Source organism: Pollicipes pollicipes, unplaced genomic scaffold, assembly GCF_011947565.3.
Source record: "Pollicipes pollicipes isolate AB1234 unplaced genomic scaffold, Ppol_2.1 Scaffold_2555;HRSCAF=2994_pilon_pilon_pilon, whole genome shotgun sequence".
In the NCBI taxonomy this organism is placed as follows: Eukaryota; Metazoa; Arthropoda; class Thecostraca; order Pollicipedomorpha; family Pollicipedidae; genus Pollicipes; species Pollicipes pollicipes.
In genome coordinates this window covers 11,778,582-11,801,834 of record NW_023596136.1, presented here as the reverse complement: position 1 = coordinate 11,801,834, position 23,253 = coordinate 11,778,582, and the positions used below count along the sequence as shown (strand labels likewise).

Here is a 23,253-nt window from a genome sequence, read left to right as displayed (position 1 = left end):
AGTGGGACGTGGCGGCGGGCGGCAGGCACGCCGCGCGACTGAGAGGTGGCGGCCGCTCCACTGCGTGACTGTTGGGCGGCGGTCGACAGCACTCAATCTGGGTGACTGAGGGCTGGTGGGTGGTGAACGCTCACTCTGCGTGACTGAGGAGCAGTGGGTGGCTGGACTCACACAGGGGACTGAGGGACGGCGGACGGCAGGACCCACAATGCGTGATTGAGGTGCAGTGGGTACTCACACTGCGTGAGGGCGACGTCGGCGGCCGGCCGTGTGTCCCACAGCTTGATGGCGCCATCCTCGTCGGCCGAGGCCAGCAGGTGGGTGGCGCCGGGCCGCGGGCAGAAGCGACAGCAGTACGAGTCCGGCTGGCCCGCAGAGGCGTCGGCCGCTGCTGTCTCCAGCACGTCTCGACTGTGACAGCTAAGCAGTGGTAGCGGGCCTGGCGGCCGCCGCATCATCACCACTCAGGGCTGAGATGCTGGCAGAGAAGCTGTCCTGAGAGAGTGGAGCAACAGGGTACCACACCACTGGAACAGGAGACATAGAGTGAAGCAGGGTGTTTCAGTGAGATGCAGAGTGCTGGATTATAGGCACCAATGCCATTGACTAATAATGCAGTATAGAACAGGCTGTCAGGACTGCTGCAGGAAGGCTGTCAGAGAATGGGCATTCAAGCACACCTCTCAATTACAGTTGCTGCCACATCATCTGAGGAGGAATGTGGGTTATCCCAAAATCTCCTGGGCTGCCCAGCAACTAAAAATAAGAAAATAGGTAGGCCTATTTTCTAGGCTCTCCAGTCCAGTCTTCCCTAGTCATGGGGTATTTGACTCATCTCAGAATCTTATTGGTAGACCTTTTTATCAGTGTCACATAAAGTCAGGCCTGTGTCAAATAGACTTATAAGCTATTCACAGCAATATGCAGATGACCACACCTGAATCACCTATCTGACAAGCTAGTTGGTTAACTTTGCAACTTTGATTCCTTTAATCAGTAATTGTTGTAAGATAATCAACTTGCAAACACATCTTATAACAAAGACATACTCCAGCAGAAGGACCAATGACCAGAAATTTCAAAATTGCAGAATACCACTCCATCATGACTGATGAGAAAACTCCAACTCACAACTGGATCACAGCACTATTGGGCATAGTTAACTATGTCATACAGAAAGCATTCAGGGCAAAACATCCAGACCCAAGTCCTCTCCAAGTCCTGGTCTGTGCTTGAATCCACACCAGTCCACACCTAGTTAGACCAACTGGACCAAATGCATAATGCATAAAACCATCTGTGTAGGAGCATCAACATATCAACAATTTCATCCCAGGTGTTTGATAAGCCTAAGTGCTGAGAGTTTGATACATGCTCACCACTTTTTCAGCATATCAAGAGCCAATGTTTCAACAAATTACGCTGTTGCATCGGTAGTTTCATCTTAACATGCACCAAAACATATTTTACACACAAATGGCTCACACAAATCAGAACAAGTTGCCCTGGCTTCTGTTTGGAGTAGGCGAGCACCAGGCCCACCACACTTTGGTCCAGTGGGCGGTCGGACGCCGTGGATATATTCTGTTTGCAGACTGGCAGCTAGGTACTATTCTGACCCATTATTGGCATGCATTTATGCGTGGTTTGTACGTGACTTGGTACCTTAGACTTAGCAACGCGCGCACAAGTCGAGGAAGCTTTCGCAGTTACGTCGGAAAAAATTGCGCATTCCACAGCTCGTTTGCGCAACGCTTTCTACCCACAGCACTGAAGAAAGATGTAATTGCGATATCTTCGCCGCGAGTACTACAGAATTTCTACGTCGGCCTTCAAGTCCAGCGCCGTTTGCTCACCGCCGCAAACGCCGCACACGCAAAATCTTCGCGCCCCCCAAGAGCTCTGTGTAATTTCGCTGGGAACTCAAGAGCTATTAAATAATAACAGCTGTTCATTGTTGACAAACGTGAGGTAGACGTGCGGCAAACCATACGCAGCCGGGCGTCGACCTTTTGGAAGATCTGGGTGTATGCGCGATTTATTTTAGAAGTTGAATTTGCTTTCACATTCCGTTTCACCTCCCCGGTATGCATTAGCGGCTGTCAGTTCGCGACATACTTTCAATAGGCATACTTTCTATTCTAGATTGGTTACCTTGTGCTGGGAGTCAAATGATCAGTGACTGAGTACAGACCATGCTGCAAAAAATACAACGTCGAACATGACCGACGCAGCAGCAGCATCGTGACCGAAATTTCAGTGCTTGTATGCTGTGAATTCCGGCGTCTGCGATTCGGTGCATGGTGCCAATTTTTCGGCGAGGAGTTGATATTTCTTGATGTGGGGATGAAAAGAAAATGTTGCACAACATTTCTTCAAACATTTTTCACATCAAAGTAATTTGAAAATTCAGCCTTATATGGCCTGGCGTTAGTTGGATTGTTGTGTAGGTATTTGCTGCACATGGGATGTATTTTTTGTAGGCTGAGATGCAGGGGCATGTACAGGATTTCCCAATGGGTGTGTTGAGATGGGGAGTTTGGGGGGGGGACAAGTGCAACAGAAAATCTTCATGGAAAAAACAGTCAGGTGCACTAAAGGCACATAATAGCAATGATCACAGCTTAAAAATGCATATTCTCAATGTGGTTATTTTACCTGTGTAGCATGTTACATTGGGCCATATTTATTCTCTCAAGTGTATTAATCCTTACCTTTCCTTACCTTATGGTGATCAGGAATTATAATAGGCCACTAGACCTGTAGGTCCCAGTCTTGTCAGGCTGCTGATCCAGTAACCAAACAGTCTCAAATTATGGGAAGATTCAGTGTGGTTACTTGATAGGGGAGGGTGCATTTTCCCCCAGTACCCCCTTGAACATGCCACTGATTCAGTTATCTCACATTAACATCAAAGAAAGGCCAAGTTAAAAAGTTGGTATGGCATCTAAGCACACCTACCAGACCATACTCTCTGCCTGCAGTTGGCACAAACAATGGCTTAGTTTGATAGAACTGTAGGTTTATGCCTGACGGTAATGCATTTATTCCAGTATTTTGTAGCTCTCTTGTGTCTGTATTGAAATCATGTGTTAGAAAGCTTGAATCATTTCCTTCTGCAGGCTGAGGCTTCATAAGCATTTGATTTCAAAATTCCATCCATCATTCCACATATGTTGGAATCTCATGCCACAAAGGGATTGACAGAGCAGGCAAAGAGAGGGCTTTTCTCAGTTTAATAAACTATCCACTATTCTTAGATGTGCCTTTGCCTTAAGTTTGAGATACTTTTGGAGATGTCAACAACATTTATCTTGCATACAGTTTCATTAAACATGCATTGGGCTGCTGCTCTTTGTATTGATTATATGGCTTTTCCCATGATCTCTGTATTTGTATGTCCTTATCTTCTTGGTAGCCAGCTAGTACCTATCTCTTATAGAACTACCTGCATAAGAATGCTCATATTTGAGACATATGGTTGCTATTGAGTTGGACTGTGCAGTTTAATTTGCCCAGCAGTGGTAAGCTCAATTCTAGCTCTGACACTTTAACTTTGACATTTAGCCTACTTAACTCTACCCAATATCTGCCAATAACAAAATCTAAATGCTTGAAATAGGATGCCTATTCCACCTGTGTCAAGTGTGCATTTGAAGTACCATGTTCCTTGGTATGGAGTGCAATGCACAAGACATTTTCACATCACTAGGTATATGTAAAATCTTGGATTGAATTGGCAACATTTGGTCAGTGACGCCCTGATTTGTGTCCAGGCAGTTGAACACCCAGTAGTAAATGTATGTTCCTGACCATTGGTACCTGCCCATGGTCCTAAGTTTCCACTGATTACTGCAGAGCTACCTATAACAGGTGATGCACTCTTCTATAAGGGGTAATTTAAGGGAAATGTAAAATGTCATTTTATTAGGTTTTATTTGGTCTATGGTCAATGACAGTATTTGCAGTCCTCATGAGCCAATTGGAAGACTTCACACATCCCTCCTGAGGTATTGCTGCATGTCCTATTCTGTGGTGCCAACCACTGCACTTCTTATATTTTCTGGTCCATCATTGCATAAGTAATTGCACAAGGTCCATATTTTGCACAAGGCCTGCATATTATTTTTTACATGATGCAGTTGCTTTCCATGCCACCAGAATGGTGTGGGCTAGAATCTTGTGCTACATCAGTGGCTTGAAACTGTTAATATGATCCACATAGCTGCTTACACACTGGAATGCATTTCTGTGGCTGTGCCCCCTGATGTCATGGTTGGCCCATGTCGGCTGTCTGCCCGCGTGTGCACGTGAGCCGGAGCTGACCCGGGTCCGGATCGGACGCTAGGCGCGCTGCACGGCACAGCACCACTCCCGGACAGCGTAGGACACTCAGCTCTGTGCCTGCAGCGAGTCCAGCCGCGGCCGCTGAGATGCCGGACCAGACGCTGAAGGAGCTGGACCGCATTGTGCGACGCGTGGTACGCGGAGAGACGGGCTTCACGCTCGATCAGGTGGTCGAGGCCGTCGCCGAGATCCTCATCGACGAGTCCACGCTGGCCGTCTGTTTCGACGTGAGCGTAATCCCCCCCCCCCGGCCATGTTTGCCGTCATCTTTCATTTAATGGGCGCAGAATGCCTTGTCTGTAAAATGTAGGTCATTCCAAATGATCGTGTGTGTCAATGTTTGCAACGCTGCTGAGGTAGGAGCTAAAAATGTGAAGGTCATCAGTCCGAGCTCCTGCCGTCCTCCTCTCACGCGGTGCGCCACCGGCAGGTGCACAAGGCGGCCAAGACAGGCGCCATGGAGGCCGAGGGTCTGGACGCCGACGAGCCAGGCGAGTTCCGCATCGTCGAGACGCCGGGCCTGGACGTGCTGGGCCAGCCGGAGCAGATGAAGCGGCCGCCGGACGCCAAGTGCCCCGTTTGCGCGCGCAGCATCGCCTGCACCAGGTTCGCGCCGCACCTGGAGAAGTGCGTCGGCCTCGGGCGCAACTCGTCCCGGCTGGCCAGCAAGCGCATCGCCAGCAACCAGCGCGAGACCAACTACGGCCTGAGCGAGGACGAGGACGAGGAGGAGTGGGCCGGCGAGCGCAAGAAGAAGAAGCGCGACAAGCTGTCGCCGCGCAGGAACAAGGTGAGGACCGGCAGTGGAGAGCGGGGAGCGGATGGACGACGGCCTGCGACTTCCACTGCAGAGCGCGTCTGTCTTGTGTGGCTGATCGTGCATACCGCAGTCTCAGAAAGTGTGTGATGGCTGGCTGCATTGGTCAATGTTTATTGCGATAACGCTGATCTCTTTCGCCTTAAACCGAATTTTGATATATGATTGCATCACGAAGCTAACGCGACATGTGTGAGCCTCTCCTGGTTGTTTCGCGGCCTTGACGGAGAATTGCTTCCCCGCCAGAGTGGCCCGCAAGAATGGCGGCGGCGACAAGGACTCGGACACCAAGTCGAACCCGTCCAACCCGTCCTCGTCGCCGTCCACGCCCGAGCAGGCCATCCAGTTCGAGCAGCTGACCGAGGAGGAGCGCAAGGTGCTCTTCAGCCAGGTGCGTGGCCGCTGGGATTGGGAGGGGGACGAGGACAGAACGGGACGGGGTCGATGGTGGTTTGTGATGTACATGATTCACTTGTCGCGCGAACAGCGAGCTCCGGACCTGGCAGCGCCTCATGCTTCTGTCTCCGAAACAAGTGTGCGAACCGCTCCCCACGTACCTCTCGGAACCTGCGCCTCTTACGGCTGACGGCCTCCGCGTGGGCTGTGGTTAAAGGTCTCCCCGGTCCCTCGCGCGACGCATCTGTCCGGCCGCTCCAGTAGTGGCTCTCTCGCCGTGGTTCGATAGTTGTGTTCCGGTCAGTGTGTCAGTGCCGCACGCTGCCCGGCGCGGCGACCCACCCCCATCACTCTGACGGCGCCACCTGCCGCCAGGTGTGCGGCGTCATCTCGGAGAGCACGCGGCACATGTGCACGCGCTCGGTGCGCTGTCAGCAGCACTCGGACACGCAGCGACGCACCGTGCGCACGGCGCTGTTTGGCGACGCCTGCGAGCTGGCGCCGCCCTGCGCCGAGCCGCTGGAGGAGGGCGCGCTCAAGGACAGCCTCAGCAAGCTCTGGGAGAAGGCGTCGCGCGCCTCGTCGCCGGCCGACTCCACCTCGACCGTCGCGTCGGTCGGCTCGACCAAGCGCACCAAGGGCAAGCGTGGCAAGGCCAAGAAGCTGAAGGTGCACGTGTCGCAGCCGAGCAGCGTGTGAGAAGGTTCGGCCGGCCGCTTCTTGGGGACCGTCGACAGAGCGCCGGGGGAGCGTTGGAGAAGAGCTGGAGGAGTGCCGGCGGAGCGGTGCGCGAGCTGTGTACGTCACGGCGCAGGAAAATCCGTGGTCGTAGTCAAGCTGTCCGAGGTCCGTGCGTGTTGTAGTCGAGCTGTTCGAGGTCCTCGTATGGTGTTCTGAGGCTCGCCTGATGTGCCCTCTGATATTTTGAAATTCGGGTGTCGCGCTGTGTGGAAGCCCGGCGCGGCGCGGTCTGGCAGTGTCTCAATGTTCTAGTGGCACGGTCTGGTAGTATTTCAATGTTCTCGTGGCGATGTCGGAGGACCCCGGCTTGCGGCAGGACCGTGTGTTGGGGTCCAACGGCGCCGTGGGGCTGGACCTCCATGTGGTGCGGTTGTGTCGCGTCGGAAGGGCCGGCGGCGCGTGATATACCTCCAGGTGCGACCAGAGCGCACAGCAGGGACTGCCTGCGAGCTTACCGGGGCCGCCAGGCCCCGGCGCACGCGCCAGCTGCTGTTGTGGGCGCGACGCCGCGTGGGGCGCGGCGACCCCCTGTCCCCTGACGACCCCCCCCCCCCCGCCGCGCAGTCTGCGGGCCGGTGCTGCTGTGCTCAATGTGATAAGCGGCCCAGTGTAGTATTTGGTTCGTTCAGGGCAGCGCGAGCGGAGGCGCGACGACCCTGTGTTTCAGACACACTTCTCTACTCCGCGGGACCAAGCGTAAGGTCCTCCGATGGCTGTATTGTACGGGGCAGGTGCCCTGCGTTGCAGTCGCTTGCTGTTGTCCTGTTGCTGGATCTAGTGTCTGAGTACCGGATGTCCCGGTATCCTCGATCGACCACCGCTATGGACTATTGGCATCGGGAACATCGTGTAGTGCTTGAACGCAAACCTGGTCTGGTCCCAGCTTTCGCCGCTGCTGGTTCCTTGGCTGGTAGGTGTCGTTTTGGCTGGTTGTGCATAACTGGTTGCCTGACTGCGCAAGAATACAGAAACAAGTCCTTGCTCCTGGTGTATGTGCTGTTCATGCACGAGTTTTTCGGCCGGCACCCGGCTGTTGTGCTCTAGCCTCCCAAATTCATGCCACGAAAGTTGTTTTTGCTTTTTAAACAAGGTCATGGCGTAGATTATGGAGTGCTTGTCACACCAATGTGGTATATTTCGTTTCATAAAATTATTATCACGTATAGTGTCAATAACTATCCGGCTACTGATCACGAAGTGTCGAACGAGCACCTACAAATTCAATTTCGGACATTGCTACCTTTTCTAAGTGAGCTGTAAACGGATCTGCGATTCTGTTTGACGATCATATAACATCTCGTGAGCAGTGACAGTATTTAAACTCCATGCCTGAAAATGTGTGCTGATGCTATGGCTTTTCTGTTTTCCTGTGAAGCAGCTCCGGACATGGATATATTTTATTTCCATAACCTGCCCAACGTTTTTGCTCAAGATCGGCCACGCATGAGCTTTGGTATAATATATATATATATATATATATATATATATATATATATATATATAACCCATCTAATGTCGTGCAACATTGGAGAATCGATGATCCGTACATCAAGTCCCAATCAGCAATTTTGAGTAGCCTTGAGACATCAGAAAGCAGATTGTGATGTCCAGAGATGCCGATTGAGATCAGCGTAGCAGCCTATACTAAGGCTTGCATAACTGCTGAACCAGTTTTTCTACAGTGAAGCTAGTTGTGATTCTAGGCTAAAAGTTGTAGGTAGCCCAGCGTCCAAGTGATGCAACCGCAAGCCCCCTGTTAGGTTCCGCTGCGCGGATTTTCGATAAAGCCCAAGTAGCGACAATCGACAATAGGTGTCGGTGTATGGCCGGCGAACTGCCGTCAGTGGCCTCTGCGGAATGGGTGATGCTTCCGCTGAAGGGCCGGTGGGTCGTTCCGCTGTAACCTCTCCCTTGTGGCTCATGTACTTTGGTGGAATATACAAGCAATGAAACGGCACGTAACCAGAGAGATTCTGGTCATGGCTGTGCTCATTGGGCGAGGAGCAAAGAGACGTGACGGGACACGTGACTGGCAAACCCCCGAGTTGATCGGGTGTCTTTATCAAACATGCAGCCAGGGAGGAGGGCTATAGGTGTGATTTCCCCTACCCACCCATGAAAAAGTTTGGACACCGCCCCGTTAAAAAATCACAAAGGCTCCCACCATACACCGGAAGGACGGCCAAATTTGTATTCATTGTTGTCATGTTTGCATTCGCAGTGAACAAAAAGCGCTTCCTCCCCCACGTCAAAGCAGAAGGTAGGCCCATGAGATTCAGCAAGCCGCCGAACAGTCACAATCAACTTATTTACGACACATTAAGTACGGAGCGATCTTGTATTCGTTGGCCAGTTTTGTTGATCATTTTGTAGACGGTCCACAAGCGGTCTGTGTGGGTGCGGGAAGCACAAGCTATGGTGTTTTATTATTACAACGATCAACAGCGCTACGCATTTAACGGCGACGCGATATTAAGCACATCGAGAGGTGCACGCCTCCCACACAGCAAGGTCAGAGAGGAAGGAAAACGTACGGACACACCCTCCCAACTTTAACGTATGTTATTAAGTGCAATTTACGAGGAACGTTACACATGTGAGTAATACAGGACCAAAAGCCTTATTCTTTACAGTATAACCAGGAGAATGGAGATATAGATGAATCGAGATATCGCCAGCATGCCTTAAAAAGAATGCCAGTTGTAAATTAAAAACTGTCTGCCGGTCCTATTCGGCAGGCCGTTTTGTTTACACAGAATATGCCCCTCCGAGCTTTTGTGGAATTTGAAGCTGCACGTCTTATACCATATGAAGAACATGACGCTTTATGGCGGGAGAAAGGCGCCTCAACAATATCAATAAGCTGGGCCCCCGATGGGGCTCTGTAACACGCCAACCAAGCTCTTCACGAACGCAGGTGTACACTAGTTATTCTTATCATCCTGCGCTACAGGTTTGACTGTTCCAGAACGCTTTGTTCTGACATGTTTCGCTACAAATGCGTTGAGTATAGGATTTGAATGAACGGAAAGAGCCCTAGCCAGCGAATAGTAACATAAATTCAACAAGCAACTGCGCTTGAGGTACCCAACACGGTTCAATCATGTGTCAGAGACCAGAGTCGGATGTCGGTCCTACAGATATATCCACAGTATGACATAGCATGACAGTATGACATTCCTGTATGACACACCCTCATGATGTAAATGTTATGCATTTAGGCAGACACTAAATTGGAGGCTATCCAAGAAGTCATTAGTTTGAAGCAAAGTGGTATATAGGATTTTTTTTCGAAACAAGCCTGCTTGGCAAAAAGAGCATTGTCGAAACAAAACATGTCCACATCTGCCCTGCATTTTCCACCATTAATACACGGCGCACCAGCACGGTTCAAAGGTGTCTTCGATGTTTTGCCCTATTTTGTTGTTCTCTCATCTTCATTTGTCTCTCTGTCTCCCTCACTCTTTCTTTCTCTCCTCTTCTCATATCTCCTTTTCCGTCCTGAAAGCCGAAGCAATGATTTCGTAGCAACGCATTTCCTGATTGGAAATTTATTCGGCCGGCGGGACAATTTATGCTAAGCCCGGCGTACTTTGGTTGGGCGCCAGCACTCCGGTGCTGAGGGCGCGCGGGGAGGCGCGTGCCGGCCACGAGCGGCCGTGTTTGCAGACGGGGAGGACGGCGCCAGCGGGTGGTGGGGACCCTGGCGGCCGGCTGGTGGCGTCGGGTCGGCCAACACGCCGCTGAGGGGAGAGGTCCGTAAGTGGCAGAGGTTTGAAAAGTCGACCCACCGCGGCCGGTAGGAATAGGGTGAACCATACGCATTCCGATAGCCTCATGCTTACGGAAACCCGCCAATAAGTCACTGCACCTATGCAATGTAACTTGGTGAGCAGAACTCCATCGATGTAATTACAGTCCAAACATTACTTATAGAGCCAATTACGGCCATACTGTTGACACGTTTGCATAGCAACAATAAGTATGGTCCTAAAAGAGGCTGCGTGCTGCACGTAACTCACGCCGGTCACTATACGGACCACGTCAGTTGTACTGCACATAACTCACGCCGGTCACTGTACGGACCACGTCAGTCGTGCTGCACATAACTCCCACCAGTCACTACACAGACCACGTCAGTCGTGCTGCACATAACTCCCACCAGTCACTACGCAGACCACGTCAGTCGTGCTGCACATAACTCCCACCAGTCACTACGCAGACCACGTCAGTCGTGCTGCACATAACTCCCACCAGTCACTACGCAGACCACGTCAGTCGTGCTGCACATAACTCCCACCAGTCACTACGCAGACCACGTCAGTCGTGCTGCACATAACTCCCACCAGTCACTACGCAGACCGCGTCAGTCGCACCCTTTGATATACCACCAAGCCCGATAATAGCGCGGGGCGGCTGTGTTGTGGCATTGTACGCCACGTTAAACTCGCCTTAGGCCTGTCTGGCAAAAACGCCGGGAGCCAAATGTTACGATAAACTGAAATGACACAACCTGGGTGTTGGTTCAGAAAATACACCTAGTATGCCCATTTTACGGGATCGCAAAGACCACAAATGCACACAATCAAACTAAGTTTCCGTAATGGGCGCATGCTTTTTTATTTCTGTGCTGTTGCATGACTTACGCTGGGATGATGCCAGGGCATCTAAAGATATGCATGACTGTTGGTCAAGCACCAGTGAAAGCGAGCAGGGACTTACACAAGATGTCATAAAGGGGGCGCAACTAGAAGGTTTTCACTGATAACCATGTTTTGTGCGCTCTAGACACTCGAGTTCTTGACTGCCGTAAAACAACATTGCGTGTTGTCAATATTCCTATTTGTACCTGTCTATCTGGAATTCTTAGCCACCTTTCTACTATGTGTCCATGCTTATACTTGTGATAAGGTAATAACCGCCCTAATGTAAGATACTTATTAGATGTTATGCTAATACATGAGGCATGTGTTGCAGTGGGGAATAGAGCAGGGCAGCGGTGGTAACCACGTTGGACACTATCATCAGCGCTCTGCTATACTAATGACTCCACCTCCCATACTGTATACCGTTGACTTTTCGCCTAGCCCTCCAATTTCCAAAGGCGCGTTCTTTCGTGTGGACAAACATGATGGCGCAAAGTGGCCGGGGTTCGCAGGCTCCCCGCAGCGTGGCCACCTGCCAACTGACATCGCGGCTTAGCAACTCTGCGTCGTGCGCGTCCCAGTGGCCGCGTTAAAGGTCACGTATGCCCATCCTCAACTAACAGGATGTTCAGACAGAGTTGTCCAGGGTATGACGCATTAATGCATACCTCAAACTGGATAAGGAAGGGGCACGCTCCCCTGGTGGCTAAAGCGTGCGTGCGGCGCCAGAAGCAAAACATTCTTTCTCTAAGAAAACATGTGCGCATTTGTGCTAAAGGTCGCGTTAACGCAAATTAGCATGTTAGTTATTGAATAACCACATCGAACTATAATGACCGTAAAAAATACTTTTGACGTAACGATGTTGAACGGATTACAGATAGATTACAGGTACACATTGCTTACACTCAAGTGCTGATGCTCAAACACCTTCGGTTTACGCTTGCCACCGATCTACGTTTCCATCACCACTTAAACGTCATTAATAAATGTGAACAGATTCGAGTCCCCGCTGTCGGGTAACCATGTTCCTTCCGGAACAAATCCTTAACTCAGTATATATGAAATAGGCTCTTTAAATATTTCATTGGTGCGATGCTATTTACGATGGACACGTCAAAACAACAGATTATTAAAGACTGCAGAAACATTAAAAAAGGCGGTGAGACTCGTGACTGGTGCACTGTTCCGAACACCAACCGACCAATTACATTCAAAATTAGGGAGATCAAAACTATAGGCAAGAATACTCAACTTGCCTGACATGCTCCCTTTCATCGTCTGCAGGATAAGACTGCCAGCACTCCTGCATAAATCACGGATTTTATGACGAGTAATTGACAGCCAACACCACACTCCAACTCAAAGATCATTCATGCTCCACACCACTCAAGATGGGAACGAGCAACCCGAACCTTAAAGGAGCCTACCCTCCTATGGTAGCATTATACGTGCATGGCTTCTGCACACCACATTCTCCTCTTCTCCACAAGATTGGCTTGTGTTCCAGGTGGACGCGAGCCACGTCATCCCGCACCATTTTCATGGAGCTCCAGCGACTGTAAAGACCGCATGAGTGTTCAAGGACGATAGCGCAACCAGGGTTCGAATCTGAGCCCTCCACGGGGAACAGACTCCGCCTGTTATTCAGCCATAACGCTTCTCAACATTGGACCTAAAATGCATCTTGATAATTAGCATGCCACACCGTTCTACTCCTTCACCGTTTCTAAGCAGGTAAACGTGTAGACTCCCTACATGAACCACGCGCCGCGCAGACGTGCATCCAATTTCCTTTGGAATCTACAAATGTTTTTTTAGGCAGATGAAAACACGCTCAATATTTGTACTGAAGTTTTTACCACGGGAATCGGAGAAGGTACTTGGGCGTAGCATTAGGTGTTCCACCAACCGCTGACAGCAGGCCCCGTTACACCAACAGTTTGCTTTACACGCGTCCGCATGACCGACTCAATGCTATACGCTCGGGTGGCGGATCAGTTTGGCACCCTGCGATCACAGGAACTGAGAAAACTAGAGACACACTATTTGTCAGGTATATTGGCCTATACGTATACTGACTGTTGTCAAAATTTGAGCTCCCTAGATTATGACCTTTGGGTTAAATCAGGTCACACTCCAGATTGGTGCCCATTGTGACACAGACCTCTTGAAACCGCCATGAACCTGGACGCTCAGTCTAAAAATGGTCACTGGTGTTCATTTCAAGGTAAGTGACATTGCTTGACCTTTAAAAGTTCATGATGATCACAAATATGCGAGACTGTTTGATAAAAAAATCAAATAAGCGCCAAGGATTACGCCAGGCTGCATGTTCCCTGAGAACGAGCAGTTGATCTGAGCATTTAGGTCAGTGACCCATTTTGACCTTGAAGAGCTCCATGAAATATGAGTGTTGTGGTCTTTGTTATCAAGAAACTCGAAATGGGCATCAGAAACTACACCATAAAACAAGCTCTCCAGCTTCATACGCGCCCTTAAGCCAATGTAATTTGCCGTAATCCTGAAGCCAATATTATAAATGTCAAATCGTTAAGCGCTCCGTCGTTAAATCAGATTGAAATTCCCTAGAAATTCCATGCCCTGACAGCCGCAGCCTGAGTTTGAGATATCATAAGTCAGTGATCTTACAACGTACGTCCATGCTTTGTATACCAAACGATCCACTATTCACCTGCACACAGCTTTGCCAAGGTTAGCGTGGCTGCGCTTTACCTGTCAGAAATTATTCCGTAAAAACTTGGGGAGACCAGATTAACACCTATCCGCATACGTGTAAAGAAACCCATCGATGTCGTCACATGCATCTCCGCCTTGCGAGGTACCACTGAAATGTCACTCACATTGAAACCCAAAAGCTATCTCATAGTGGCACTTTAGGTCACTTAACTCGTCCTTTCTGAAGAGTCTGAAATATGCAAACTGTGAGCACTTTGTTCTATTACCCTAACAAGTTTGAACAATTGCAAATGACCCGTAACAACTTATATGAGGTTAGAGTTTTTAGGGGTTGACCTCATTGACCTGACCTAGGTTACTGATTTTGTTAGACCAAAACTAGTTTCTGGGCTATACGCCTGCGAAGATGTGCATACTATTCGGGGAGGCTATTTTAAGGTTACCCAGGCATCCAGACCACCCAGCACAATTCTGAGGTATAATCGCCGTCAATGAGCTCTCAATCAATGTTACGTAATGTACAGTGACGTAATCACATAGTGACGTATTAAGGAGCATGCTTACTAAACAGAGAAATTGTGTTTTCTAGAGCAGGCTTTTCCGCTTGCAAATATACAAGCTAGATGTGAGCCTATTTCATCATATCTGATGCTCGCTCCAATATCTTTAAATGTGAAACATTCCCTTAAAAAAGCATATGCTACGCCACGTGCTCTTTTCGCAACGGCGAAATATCGATAACGTCGACACTTATATTCTTGTTTCCGGCACGGTTGTCTATCCATGTTTTTTTTTTGGTTCACAAATTTATGTTTATAGTCTGCATCCAATCACTTTCCCTTCACTTTTTATTACGATAACAATCCTAGCTGTTTGATCTTTCTTCCTTAATCATACTTTGATTTGAAGTGAACATACCGCTTTGACCTCCAATACTATCCTCTAGATTATGAAATCCCGCTGACCTGTGGCTTCTGCACTATACCTAAGAGTGATGAGCGTTTGTCTTCGTAGGTCCATGCCAATCAAACCTATCCATGTTTGGTTTGCCTTGATTATTTATGTATTAAAAGTGACTACAACTTTTGCCACTGTTTGCAATTGATATTGATAAAAAATTTGGTACCTTCTTTATTCCAAAACAATTTTCATCCGCTCCGCTTGACGCGCCCTGACCCGACACACCGGCCGTGGTGCGGTGGTCCTTCCTCCGAACGCACCACTTCCGTAGACAATCCATTTCACTTGTCTGTTGGCGCGGGCACGACGCCCAACTGCGGAACAAGCAAACGCACAATTGATAACACTCGGGCAGTGCTGAGCCCGCCGAATCAGGCATGACTCAGCACCTTCCAAACGAGGCTGGGGAGAATCGATGTCAGGAGGCGGCAAACAATAAAACCGTCGCTCGGCGAGTTTTACAGGAGCGGCCGCTTCGCAGCAACAGGAAACAGCGATTGAAGTCGGTTCAAAGAGACGACGCTGCCGCCTGCCGTCATTAATCATCCCCCGGGGAGGGTTGCCTCCGCGTCTCGCCCTTGTCCCGGGCTCGTCGGCGGCCGCGCCGTCTGCCGCATCTTCAGCGGATCTGTTGAGCGACAGCCCGGGCCGCCTCGAACACAGATGGCGCCGATAATCCGCACCGACGGCCGTCTCCAACAAAGGCATTATGCAAAGTGTCGTGATTCGGTTGGCACGGGCGCCGGCGGCCGCGCCTCGCGCCCGCTCCCCTGATTGTGTCCGAATTATAACACTTCCCGGCTGCGCTGGCGGGCTGGCGGCCGATAGATTCGGCGCGCGACAGGGCGGAGGCGAGCCTCGAACGGCGAGAGCGACCGGCGTGCGGCGCGCACCGGCTGCCCAGACTGCACTCTTCTACGGAGGGGAGTGGAATGTTTCATTATAACGCTCCGCGTATCCGGGGGAAACCCGTGTTATGTTGCCAGGCATCAGACAAGCATGTTCTGACTTCGCGTGGTCCAAGGAGAAGTATCTTATTGTCGCAGGTCATACAAAGACAACTTTGCTATTCATGTATAGCACGCCATAACGCACCTACCGCTGGACACTTGAGGCAGCAAAAATACGAATATGCGGAAGAAGTCAAATAAGAAGTTATGAAATATCAAGAGCTTTTTTGCAGTAGAGATATCCTGAGACGCTCCGCTCGTCTGTACATGTGGCTGACGGGTAACTCATGAATGGTTGAAGCGTACTGTGTCGCACAGTCGTTCAGATCAGTAGTAGATGAGTCTTCACGGGATTAGTTTACCACCGATAATGGTACGAAACTGCACAGTCATGCCGAAAAAGTGTTTCCTCAAGTTTTGATAAGAGAAGTGGTGGCGAATCCCTCTGTGGGAGAGACGTGCTTCCCTTTGTTTTGAGATACTATCGTACTTTACTGCGAAAATAGCTTGCAGGAAAAATGGACGAATGCCTTTATCACCCATAAAACGGTATTCACAGTCCCCACTGATGAACCGTTACCATAAAATCGGTCCCAGATAAAATAATCAATTGAGTTTTCGTCAATTTTACGATCCATATACGAAGCGCTGGCATTGTTGTGCTTAGAATAAAGCCTGGTTTACGAGGGTTTTTATCGGGTCGGAAGACGGGGCTGCCGGGAAGTGCAGACACCGGCAAAAAGCCGGCCGGGGCCATCGGTCGTGCGCCTGATCGTCACTAATGCTCGATCTCGGGGGCTCGCTCAGCACCCGCCGATCAGGCTTTTTGTGGTCGGACGGACGACGGACGGCTAGGGGACGACCGAGGGACGGCTAGGGGACGGCCGAGGGACGGCTGGGGGACGGCCGAGGAACGGCTGGGGGATGGCCTAGGGACGGCTAGGGGGCGGCCAAGGGACGGATGGGGGATGGCCGAGGGACGGCTGAGGGAGAGACGAGGGACAGCTGGCGGACGGCTGAGGGACGGCTGGGGGATGGCCGAGGGAGGCTGGGGGATGGCCGAGGGACGGCTGGGGACGGCCGAGGGACGGCTGGGGGACGGCCGAGGGACGGCTGGGGGACGGCCAAGGGACGGCCGGGGGACGGCCGGGGGACGGCTGGGGATGGCCGAAGAGCGGCTTGAGGACGAAATGAGGACGGTTTGCGGACGGCCTAGGGACAAACGAGCGACGGCTGGGGGACGGTTGGGGAACAGCTTGATGATGGCCTAGCTGACGAGGTCACCAAGAGTGTCGGCTGCTCCTCAAGACTACGCAGACTGGGTTGCTAATTACACAGCCATCCAACAGGAGGGTAGCCAACCAAATTGTTAACAGCAGGCGATGTCGTTTTCGGGTCCTGGGCAATCTTGAAAAATAAGTTTTGCTTTTTGCGGAACCTTTTCTCCTCCATTGGCATGGTATGAAAAAGCTCGGATGATATCTGCATGGTGCCAATATGGGATGGTGAACTGAAAATAAAAAACCTTCAATATTCCACGAGTTCCTGGTTGCACGACGATAACAAACAACTGTCAGAATATCACCAAAACCAGCTTAACCTTACGGCGCCTGATTTAGACATCGAACGTTGTTGCGCGTAGTGTTTTCTATATCTTTTGCCACATACCGGGTGGGTTGTTTTCGGCATAAAATCTTTTAACTCTAAAAAGTCAAGGACTTCATGCTTTCCTTCCCTATGTCAAGCATTCCAATTTGGTCCCCAATTTCTCGGGAAAAATGGTCAGTGTGCGAATAATCAGCTACTTTGGCCGATAATTCCCAAAAATAAACAGCCCGTCACTATCACAAAAAGTCAGCTACATACTGTGCACCTTTTATCTCGTCGAAAGCGGTCATCTATCGCAGGCTGGAGCGGAATGACTAGGGAACTCAGCTGGGTGTCTGTCCATAGACCCTCGGGTGTCTTTTTAGAATAACCTTTGAATAACAGCATCACGTCGCTGACATTTTCCATAGAGGACTTAACAAATCGCTCGGGCGTTTTGTGGAAATTTGGAGGCTCCATCTTTAACAGGCAATAATTGACGACCTTCATGCCATGTGGCGTCGGCTGCATTTTGCGTACGGGTGCCCAGTTGCGCACGTTTGCTGGCTGATTCATACGTAAAGCGTAGAATGTACTGAAAAGCGTCTTATCTCAACACATACCATTCCGGGATTTGCCACATACAGTTCTAAAAAGACCGCCAAACGTATCTTGTATCACACTTCACGTTACAAGATCTCATACGTTTGGGCTCGTTCAGCCCCAGTGTGAAGGTTTCATCAGTGATGTCACCGTAAGCTATTGAAGAACATCTCCCGCTCGAATAGAGCTAGAATGGTTATACTGTTTTTGTAACTGAAATCTTATGACACACAGAGCTGCGGAGGCGATATTGTGGCGTCGTTTGCCTCTCGCCCTGTCAGAAAGACGGAGAATCCGCGGGGAATCGAACCCCGTACCTGTTGTTATCCACACGCGACAGTAATAACATCCTAATTTGACGGTTTTTCCATGTTTTCGCAACGAAACCAGCAATAAGCTGACAAGCACCTGGTCCATACCGCTCCTGACACAACAGTATGCTGGAGACAGTCAGAACCAGGCTCGACAGCTAGAAATAAATTGTCAAATGTCATGTACTTGCCAGATTATTTGCCTCTCCTTTGGTTGATAGATAATCCTGAAAGCTGGTTCCATGAAAACGTTGCACACGCTAACAAGTATATTTCTGGACAAATTGGGTTTGCTCTCCTAATGGTTTCGCACTTTTCGTGGCACGAGATTTCTCTTTGCATAGCATAATATTTTTCCGAAGTTTTGGTTCTCTGCATTGGGCAATCCAAACACTCAAATAGTATATCTGAATAAACTTAATGAAACATTTAAATACCAAAACGACAAAACAACAGCTCGTCTCCGGTGGGCAAGTCCTTGACATCAGACACTACCATCCCTGCCACTTACTGACGGCTCGCCGTTCAGGTTTGTAAATCGCGTATTTGTTTGAGTGTCATCGCACGAAGCCTTGGCCAGGACCGCTGATTTCTCTCCGAGACACTATTATCAAAAGGATAATACTCAAAGGATGTGCAGTATGACAGCCATGGTATTTTAAATGCATTGAACGTGCCCCAAAAGACACCCTGGTATCTTGCCTTCAACGAACAGAAAGCGTGATTTTCAAAATCCTTGTTATGTTCCCAACAAATACCAAAAGACTGAAGCATTGCTTATTTTATACTTGCCTTCAGTCGTAAAACTATCAGCCCAGAGACGGTCTCAACGAAGGTAGCGCCTTTGAGTACTGACCTCTCATTAGAAAACTTAGACTTAGAAAACAGGCTGGGTCCGAGCACACGTATCTGGTATGACTCGACCTGACATGTCGCAGGTCACACCCCGTGGTGGGCTGCTGCTCATGGGTGACCCAGTCCGTCAAGAGCTGTGTAACATTGATTTCCCCACGGTCATAACATACATAGTCCAGAAGATGCAAATACCCCTGCACTGACTATTTCATACAGATGACATGATTCGGCCTAACCAGTTCACATTCGCACTGGTCTTGAGGGACACTATCCTGACGCATCTTTAAACCAGCCATCTAGATGCTGCTTTCCATTGGCCCCGCCGCGCTGTAAGTTTGGCTATCGAGAAATATGAGGGGTCTGTGTGACGTCATGATCCGGTCATGGTAGCCATCTGGCAAGGGTCATGACAGGAAGCGACAGTGACGGCTGTTCCGCGGGCGGAGCCTCAGCTCTCTGAGGTTGCTACGCAACGCTCGGAGGTCAGTGACACCGTCAAACCGGGCGAGGAGAAGCAGCGTCGCTACTTGAGACGGTCGGTCGGAGGGTGCCGGCTCGGCCGGAAACGCAGCAGCCGCGCGCACCAGACGCCAGCGAGGCTTTTTGTGCGCGTGTGTGTCTCGATGTCCAGCGGAGAGGGGGACCCGCGTGACCGCTGAATTCGGGACATGTACCCGACCGGCCGATAGCAGCAATGGAGCTGCTGGCGTCGCCAGGCTTTGTTCTTGCGCCTGACTGTGTACGGTCGGCTGGACCGTTGTAACGCCAGCGACGCGGGACATTTTGGTCTATTGTGGAGAGGGGGAGGGGGCCCGTCTGGGATTGTGTTGGTCACGTTCGGAAAGGTGGTGCCTTGGATAGTGCGCGGCAGAGGTGTGACCAGGAGGGGCCAACCGCAAGTACGAAGCTGAGCGTTTGGGCCGCTGACCGGTCAGTATGTGCAGGTGCGCCGGGCTGGGGAGGTAGCCGAAGAAGGGTCATCCCTGAGCGTGTGGGCCGCTGACCGGTCAGTATGTGCAGGTGCGCCGGGCTGGGGAGGTCGCCGAAGAAAGGTCATCCCTGAGCGTGTGGGCCGCTGACCGGTCAGTATGTGCAGGTGCGCCGGGCTGGGGAGGTCGCCGAAGAAAGGTCATCCCTGAGCGTGTGGGCCACTGACCGGTCAGTATGTGCAGGTGCGCCGGGCTGGGGAGGCCGCCGAAGAAAGGTCAGCCCCATACCTGTATGTCATATACCAGCGTTGGTGAACGGCGGCTTTTCACCTCAGCAAGGAAGCCGGACCGAGCCGTTTGTGACGTTATAAGTCACTCACTAAAATACACTCGGCTTGCTAACTCATGACTGCACATTTGTCTGCCTACAAACTGACAGAACAAAGAGTTTAGAGACGATTTTCAGCTAGCCTGCCATCTCAACTGGCACAACTCTAACTTAGTTCAATTATCATACAAAAGTAATTCGGAACAAGATGCCCATATTCGAGTCGGTCCGAATCGCTCCCTTCAGGGGCATGAGGAGCGGCGCAGGCCTTCACTCATGACTTGGCGTAATGCCAAAGTATGTGACTTTGTCATTTGCTTGCACTTCAGCTGCTGCTTATTGGGTAGCTCTGCCTGTATGAATTCATAAGTCATTCGATGAACTCGGAGGCTGTGTTGCACCTGTGGGTAGCAATGAATTAAAGGGAATATGTCTGCCAAAGACTTTGCCCGTTGAACCTTCTGTGTTCAACGGGAAAAAGCAATCCTTAAATAGCATAGTTTTTATCTCCTAGCGACAGAAAATGACATTGTCATTGCCGTTGAACCAATTGCTGAGCCTCAGGATAAAAGTAAGTCTCAAATAACGTAGTCTTTCTTTCCAAACGAATAAAAATGTAAGTATTAAGCACTTGCTTAGTTTTACAGCGTCACAGTGCTGTGACCTACCGTGATGATTAAATATGCATACCATGCAGACCCCCAACGCACTCCGTACAGTTAAAGTACTCATTAAAGTAAAAACATTAAAGTAAAAACATTGCAGCGTAAAGAGTGAACGACTGGAAAAATATACTGCATGAATGAGGCATGCCGAACTTACTGAGAATGACACCACAAAACACACATTTTCGTGCGCCCAACAGCTTTACTCATAAGGACCCGAGCCAGCCCTGGTCTTGGTCCTGCTTCCACCAATGGGCTGGTGTGTTAAGATGGGGGATGGGGAGGGGGGGGGGCGAGCTTGACCGCCGCAGCGGGGCTTACCCGGCATCCAATCAGGCACTCGGGTCCCATTGAGCGGCCCTACTCAGGGATCGTGGGCGCTCTCAGCTGGCCGGCGCTGACTTTACGATGCCGTCCACCGGCCGTTTGGTTTCAAATCAACGATATAGCAGGATTCCTCTCCTTGAAAGCCTCCCCGAGACGGTTAAATTAAGCCGGTTTTACCAGATAAAACAAGACTAGAAGAAAGGCCAATCACCAGTTACTGTTATTGGGCAGTGCAATAGGGGACATTAGTGGGACGCGGAGCGAGATATCCGAGTGAGGAAGGCGAAAAGGCCTGCTCTGGTTGGAAGAACAAAGCGAATCTGAGCATTTCCGCCGAAGCCCCAGTGTCTTGGACATGCCAATACGACGCGCTTACACACATATTTTAAAAAGAGTAGAAATGTAATCCCCAACTATGAAAAAATGCAACAAGTCAAAAGTGATTTAACGTGAGTATCAAAGTCAGGTTAACTTCACCATATCATCAGCGTATCACATGTTCGCTTTCTTAACATATAAAGATGCGCTGTTTGCCCCGTTATTGCTCTCCTGGAATCTCGGCAGACTTCAACTGACGTTTCGCTAGGCTTCGCAGATATCTGGCCGGGTTTCAGCACAATCAATCTCATTTGGCCCAGTCGCCAGCCGCCGCGGGTGAATAGCTGTGACGTCACTGGAGCGTGACGTCACAGCGCCCGCCGAGCGTCATCTATTGTCGACAGGAAGGAAGACAAACATCCAACGGGACATCGGTGCCTCTCCCTAATGGCCCACCGGCCTCGCTCGAGTCCAAATGAAGCTCGGCTTGTCGCGGCGCGCCGTCGGCTTTCACGCTCGCTCATCATCCCGCGCAGACCAGGGACCAGATAGAGCAAGGACAGGGAAGGAGACGGTGTGTCAGGTAATGTAGCAATTCCATGCCATCTTCGCGTGTGCTTGAGTTGGCCAACGCACTACTCTTTTGGTCGTTCCCTTACCCAAATGTTCCAAGTGTTAATGCTTCCGTGCAGACCAGTCCTGTTTCCGACCCCACAGCTTAATCAACCGCTTGGACGACACGCGCCGTCGGCACCCCGTGTAAGCCCGCCCGTCGTTTCATCTCTTCCTGCGGCTTCTTTGTATCGGCCGCACTTCCGGACTCGCCCTCACCATTCCCAGATCAAACAATGTCGTCCGGTCCCATTTAAATAGCAATGGTGGCCGGTGCGTGACCACATAGGGGGTCAGCGGCCCGCAGCGGCAACAATCAGCGCTGCGACAGAAATTAATTCTGAATCGGGTCTCATCGGGTCGCGAGCGCGGCGTGCGCGAGGCCAGCGGCCGATTTCCATTTGGATAATGTCGCGTGGCGGAGGCGACCCGGCCCCAGCGTCTGTATTGTCGACCGGCCGGACTGGCACGTGCCAAACACATTCACAAAACGCGGCGAATCTGGAAACAATTTCTGCTCGTCAGAAAATATATTGTGAGAGTTCCACGAGCAGAGATGGCGTCCAATTGGAGATATGATTCATCCGTGCGGACTCGTTCCAGAGCGTAACGAACCGCTGCAAATCGCTGATTGGCAGATCTCGTCCTGCTCAGCTGCCTAGTTCATTATCATATTTTTAAAATGCCAAGTTTCCGTTTGTACTGAGCGTGCGCTGGCGATGGTGGCGATGTCTGCGTGCCCCACATTTCACCGCGACTCGCAGCGTTCCCTTTCATCCAACCGCTCACCACCGGCGTTCTCTCGACTCCCCGGTGGTTCCTTCGGGCTGTCCCTGGAAATTTAAGCTCTCCATTGGTGTCGGCCATAATTTGTCCTTGCCGGATAGAAGGGGCGCTTGATGCCGACATTTAATGCTGCCTGTCTGGATTGCTCACCGGTAAACAAAGGCCTCCGGGCTATAAATCGAGCCGGTGTCGACCGGGCCGGATCGGCAGCCCGCCCCAAACCCCGCCCCGTCCCTGCAGCGGGCGACGGTAGAAATTACCGTGCCGGCCGCCACGCGGCGCGCCTGGAGAAATAACATGCAATTGGGGACTAGGTATTGCTGACGAAGGAATCCAGCCTGACCACCACAAGACTGGTCAAAACATGGGTTTGGT

At 50.7% G+C, this 23,253-nt stretch overlaps 2 protein-coding genes across 2 annotated transcripts in view; one reads left to right on the top strand and one right to left on the bottom strand.

Annotated features, from left to right (window-relative positions):
• l(2)dtl (WD40 domain-containing protein denticleless) overlaps positions 1-1,823 on the bottom strand; it is a 9,269-nt gene extending 7,446 nt beyond the window's left edge. Inside the window, exons 1-2 of the mRNA XM_037232499.1 lie at positions 1,666-1,823; positions 239-527 (exon numbers count right to left, since the gene is read on the bottom strand). Of these exons, the coding sequence (XP_037088394.1) occupies positions 239-458 (220 nt within the window). The 5' untranslated portion in view covers positions 459-527; positions 1,666-1,823. The remainder of the gene's footprint in view (positions 1-238; positions 528-1,665) is intronic.
• A 279-nt stretch (positions 1,824-2,102) lies between these two features.
• Sgf11 (SAGA associated factor 11kDa) lies at positions 2,103-6,353 on the top strand. Its single transcript, XM_037232487.1, has 5 exons — positions 2,103-4,010; positions 4,411-4,574; positions 4,778-5,137; positions 5,411-5,555; positions 5,850-6,353. The coding sequence occupies exons 2-5, from the start codon at positions 4,434-4,436 to the stop codon at positions 6,257-6,259; spliced, it is 1,056 nt and encodes a 351-aa protein (XP_037088382.1). The 5' UTR covers positions 2,103-4,010; positions 4,411-4,433; the 3' UTR covers positions 6,260-6,353.
• Positions 6,354-23,253: the final 16,900 nt, after the last annotated feature.

What these genes read in the sequence shown, in the direction of transcription:
- Sgf11 (XM_037232487.1), top strand. Translation starts at nt 4,434, where the DNA reads ATGCCGGACCAGACGCTGAAGGAGCTGGACCGCATTGTGCGACGCGTG. An exon ending in CGCTGGCCGTCTGTTTCGAC is followed by an intron (nt 4,575 to 4,777) that starts GTGAGCGTAATC and finishes CGCCACCGGCAG; the next exon opens with GTGCACAAGGCGGCCAAGAC. An exon ending in GCAAGGTGCTCTTCAGCCAG is followed by an intron (nt 5,556 to 5,849) that starts GTGCGTGGCCGC and finishes GTGGTTCGATAG; the next exon opens with TTGTGTTCCGGTCAGTGTGT.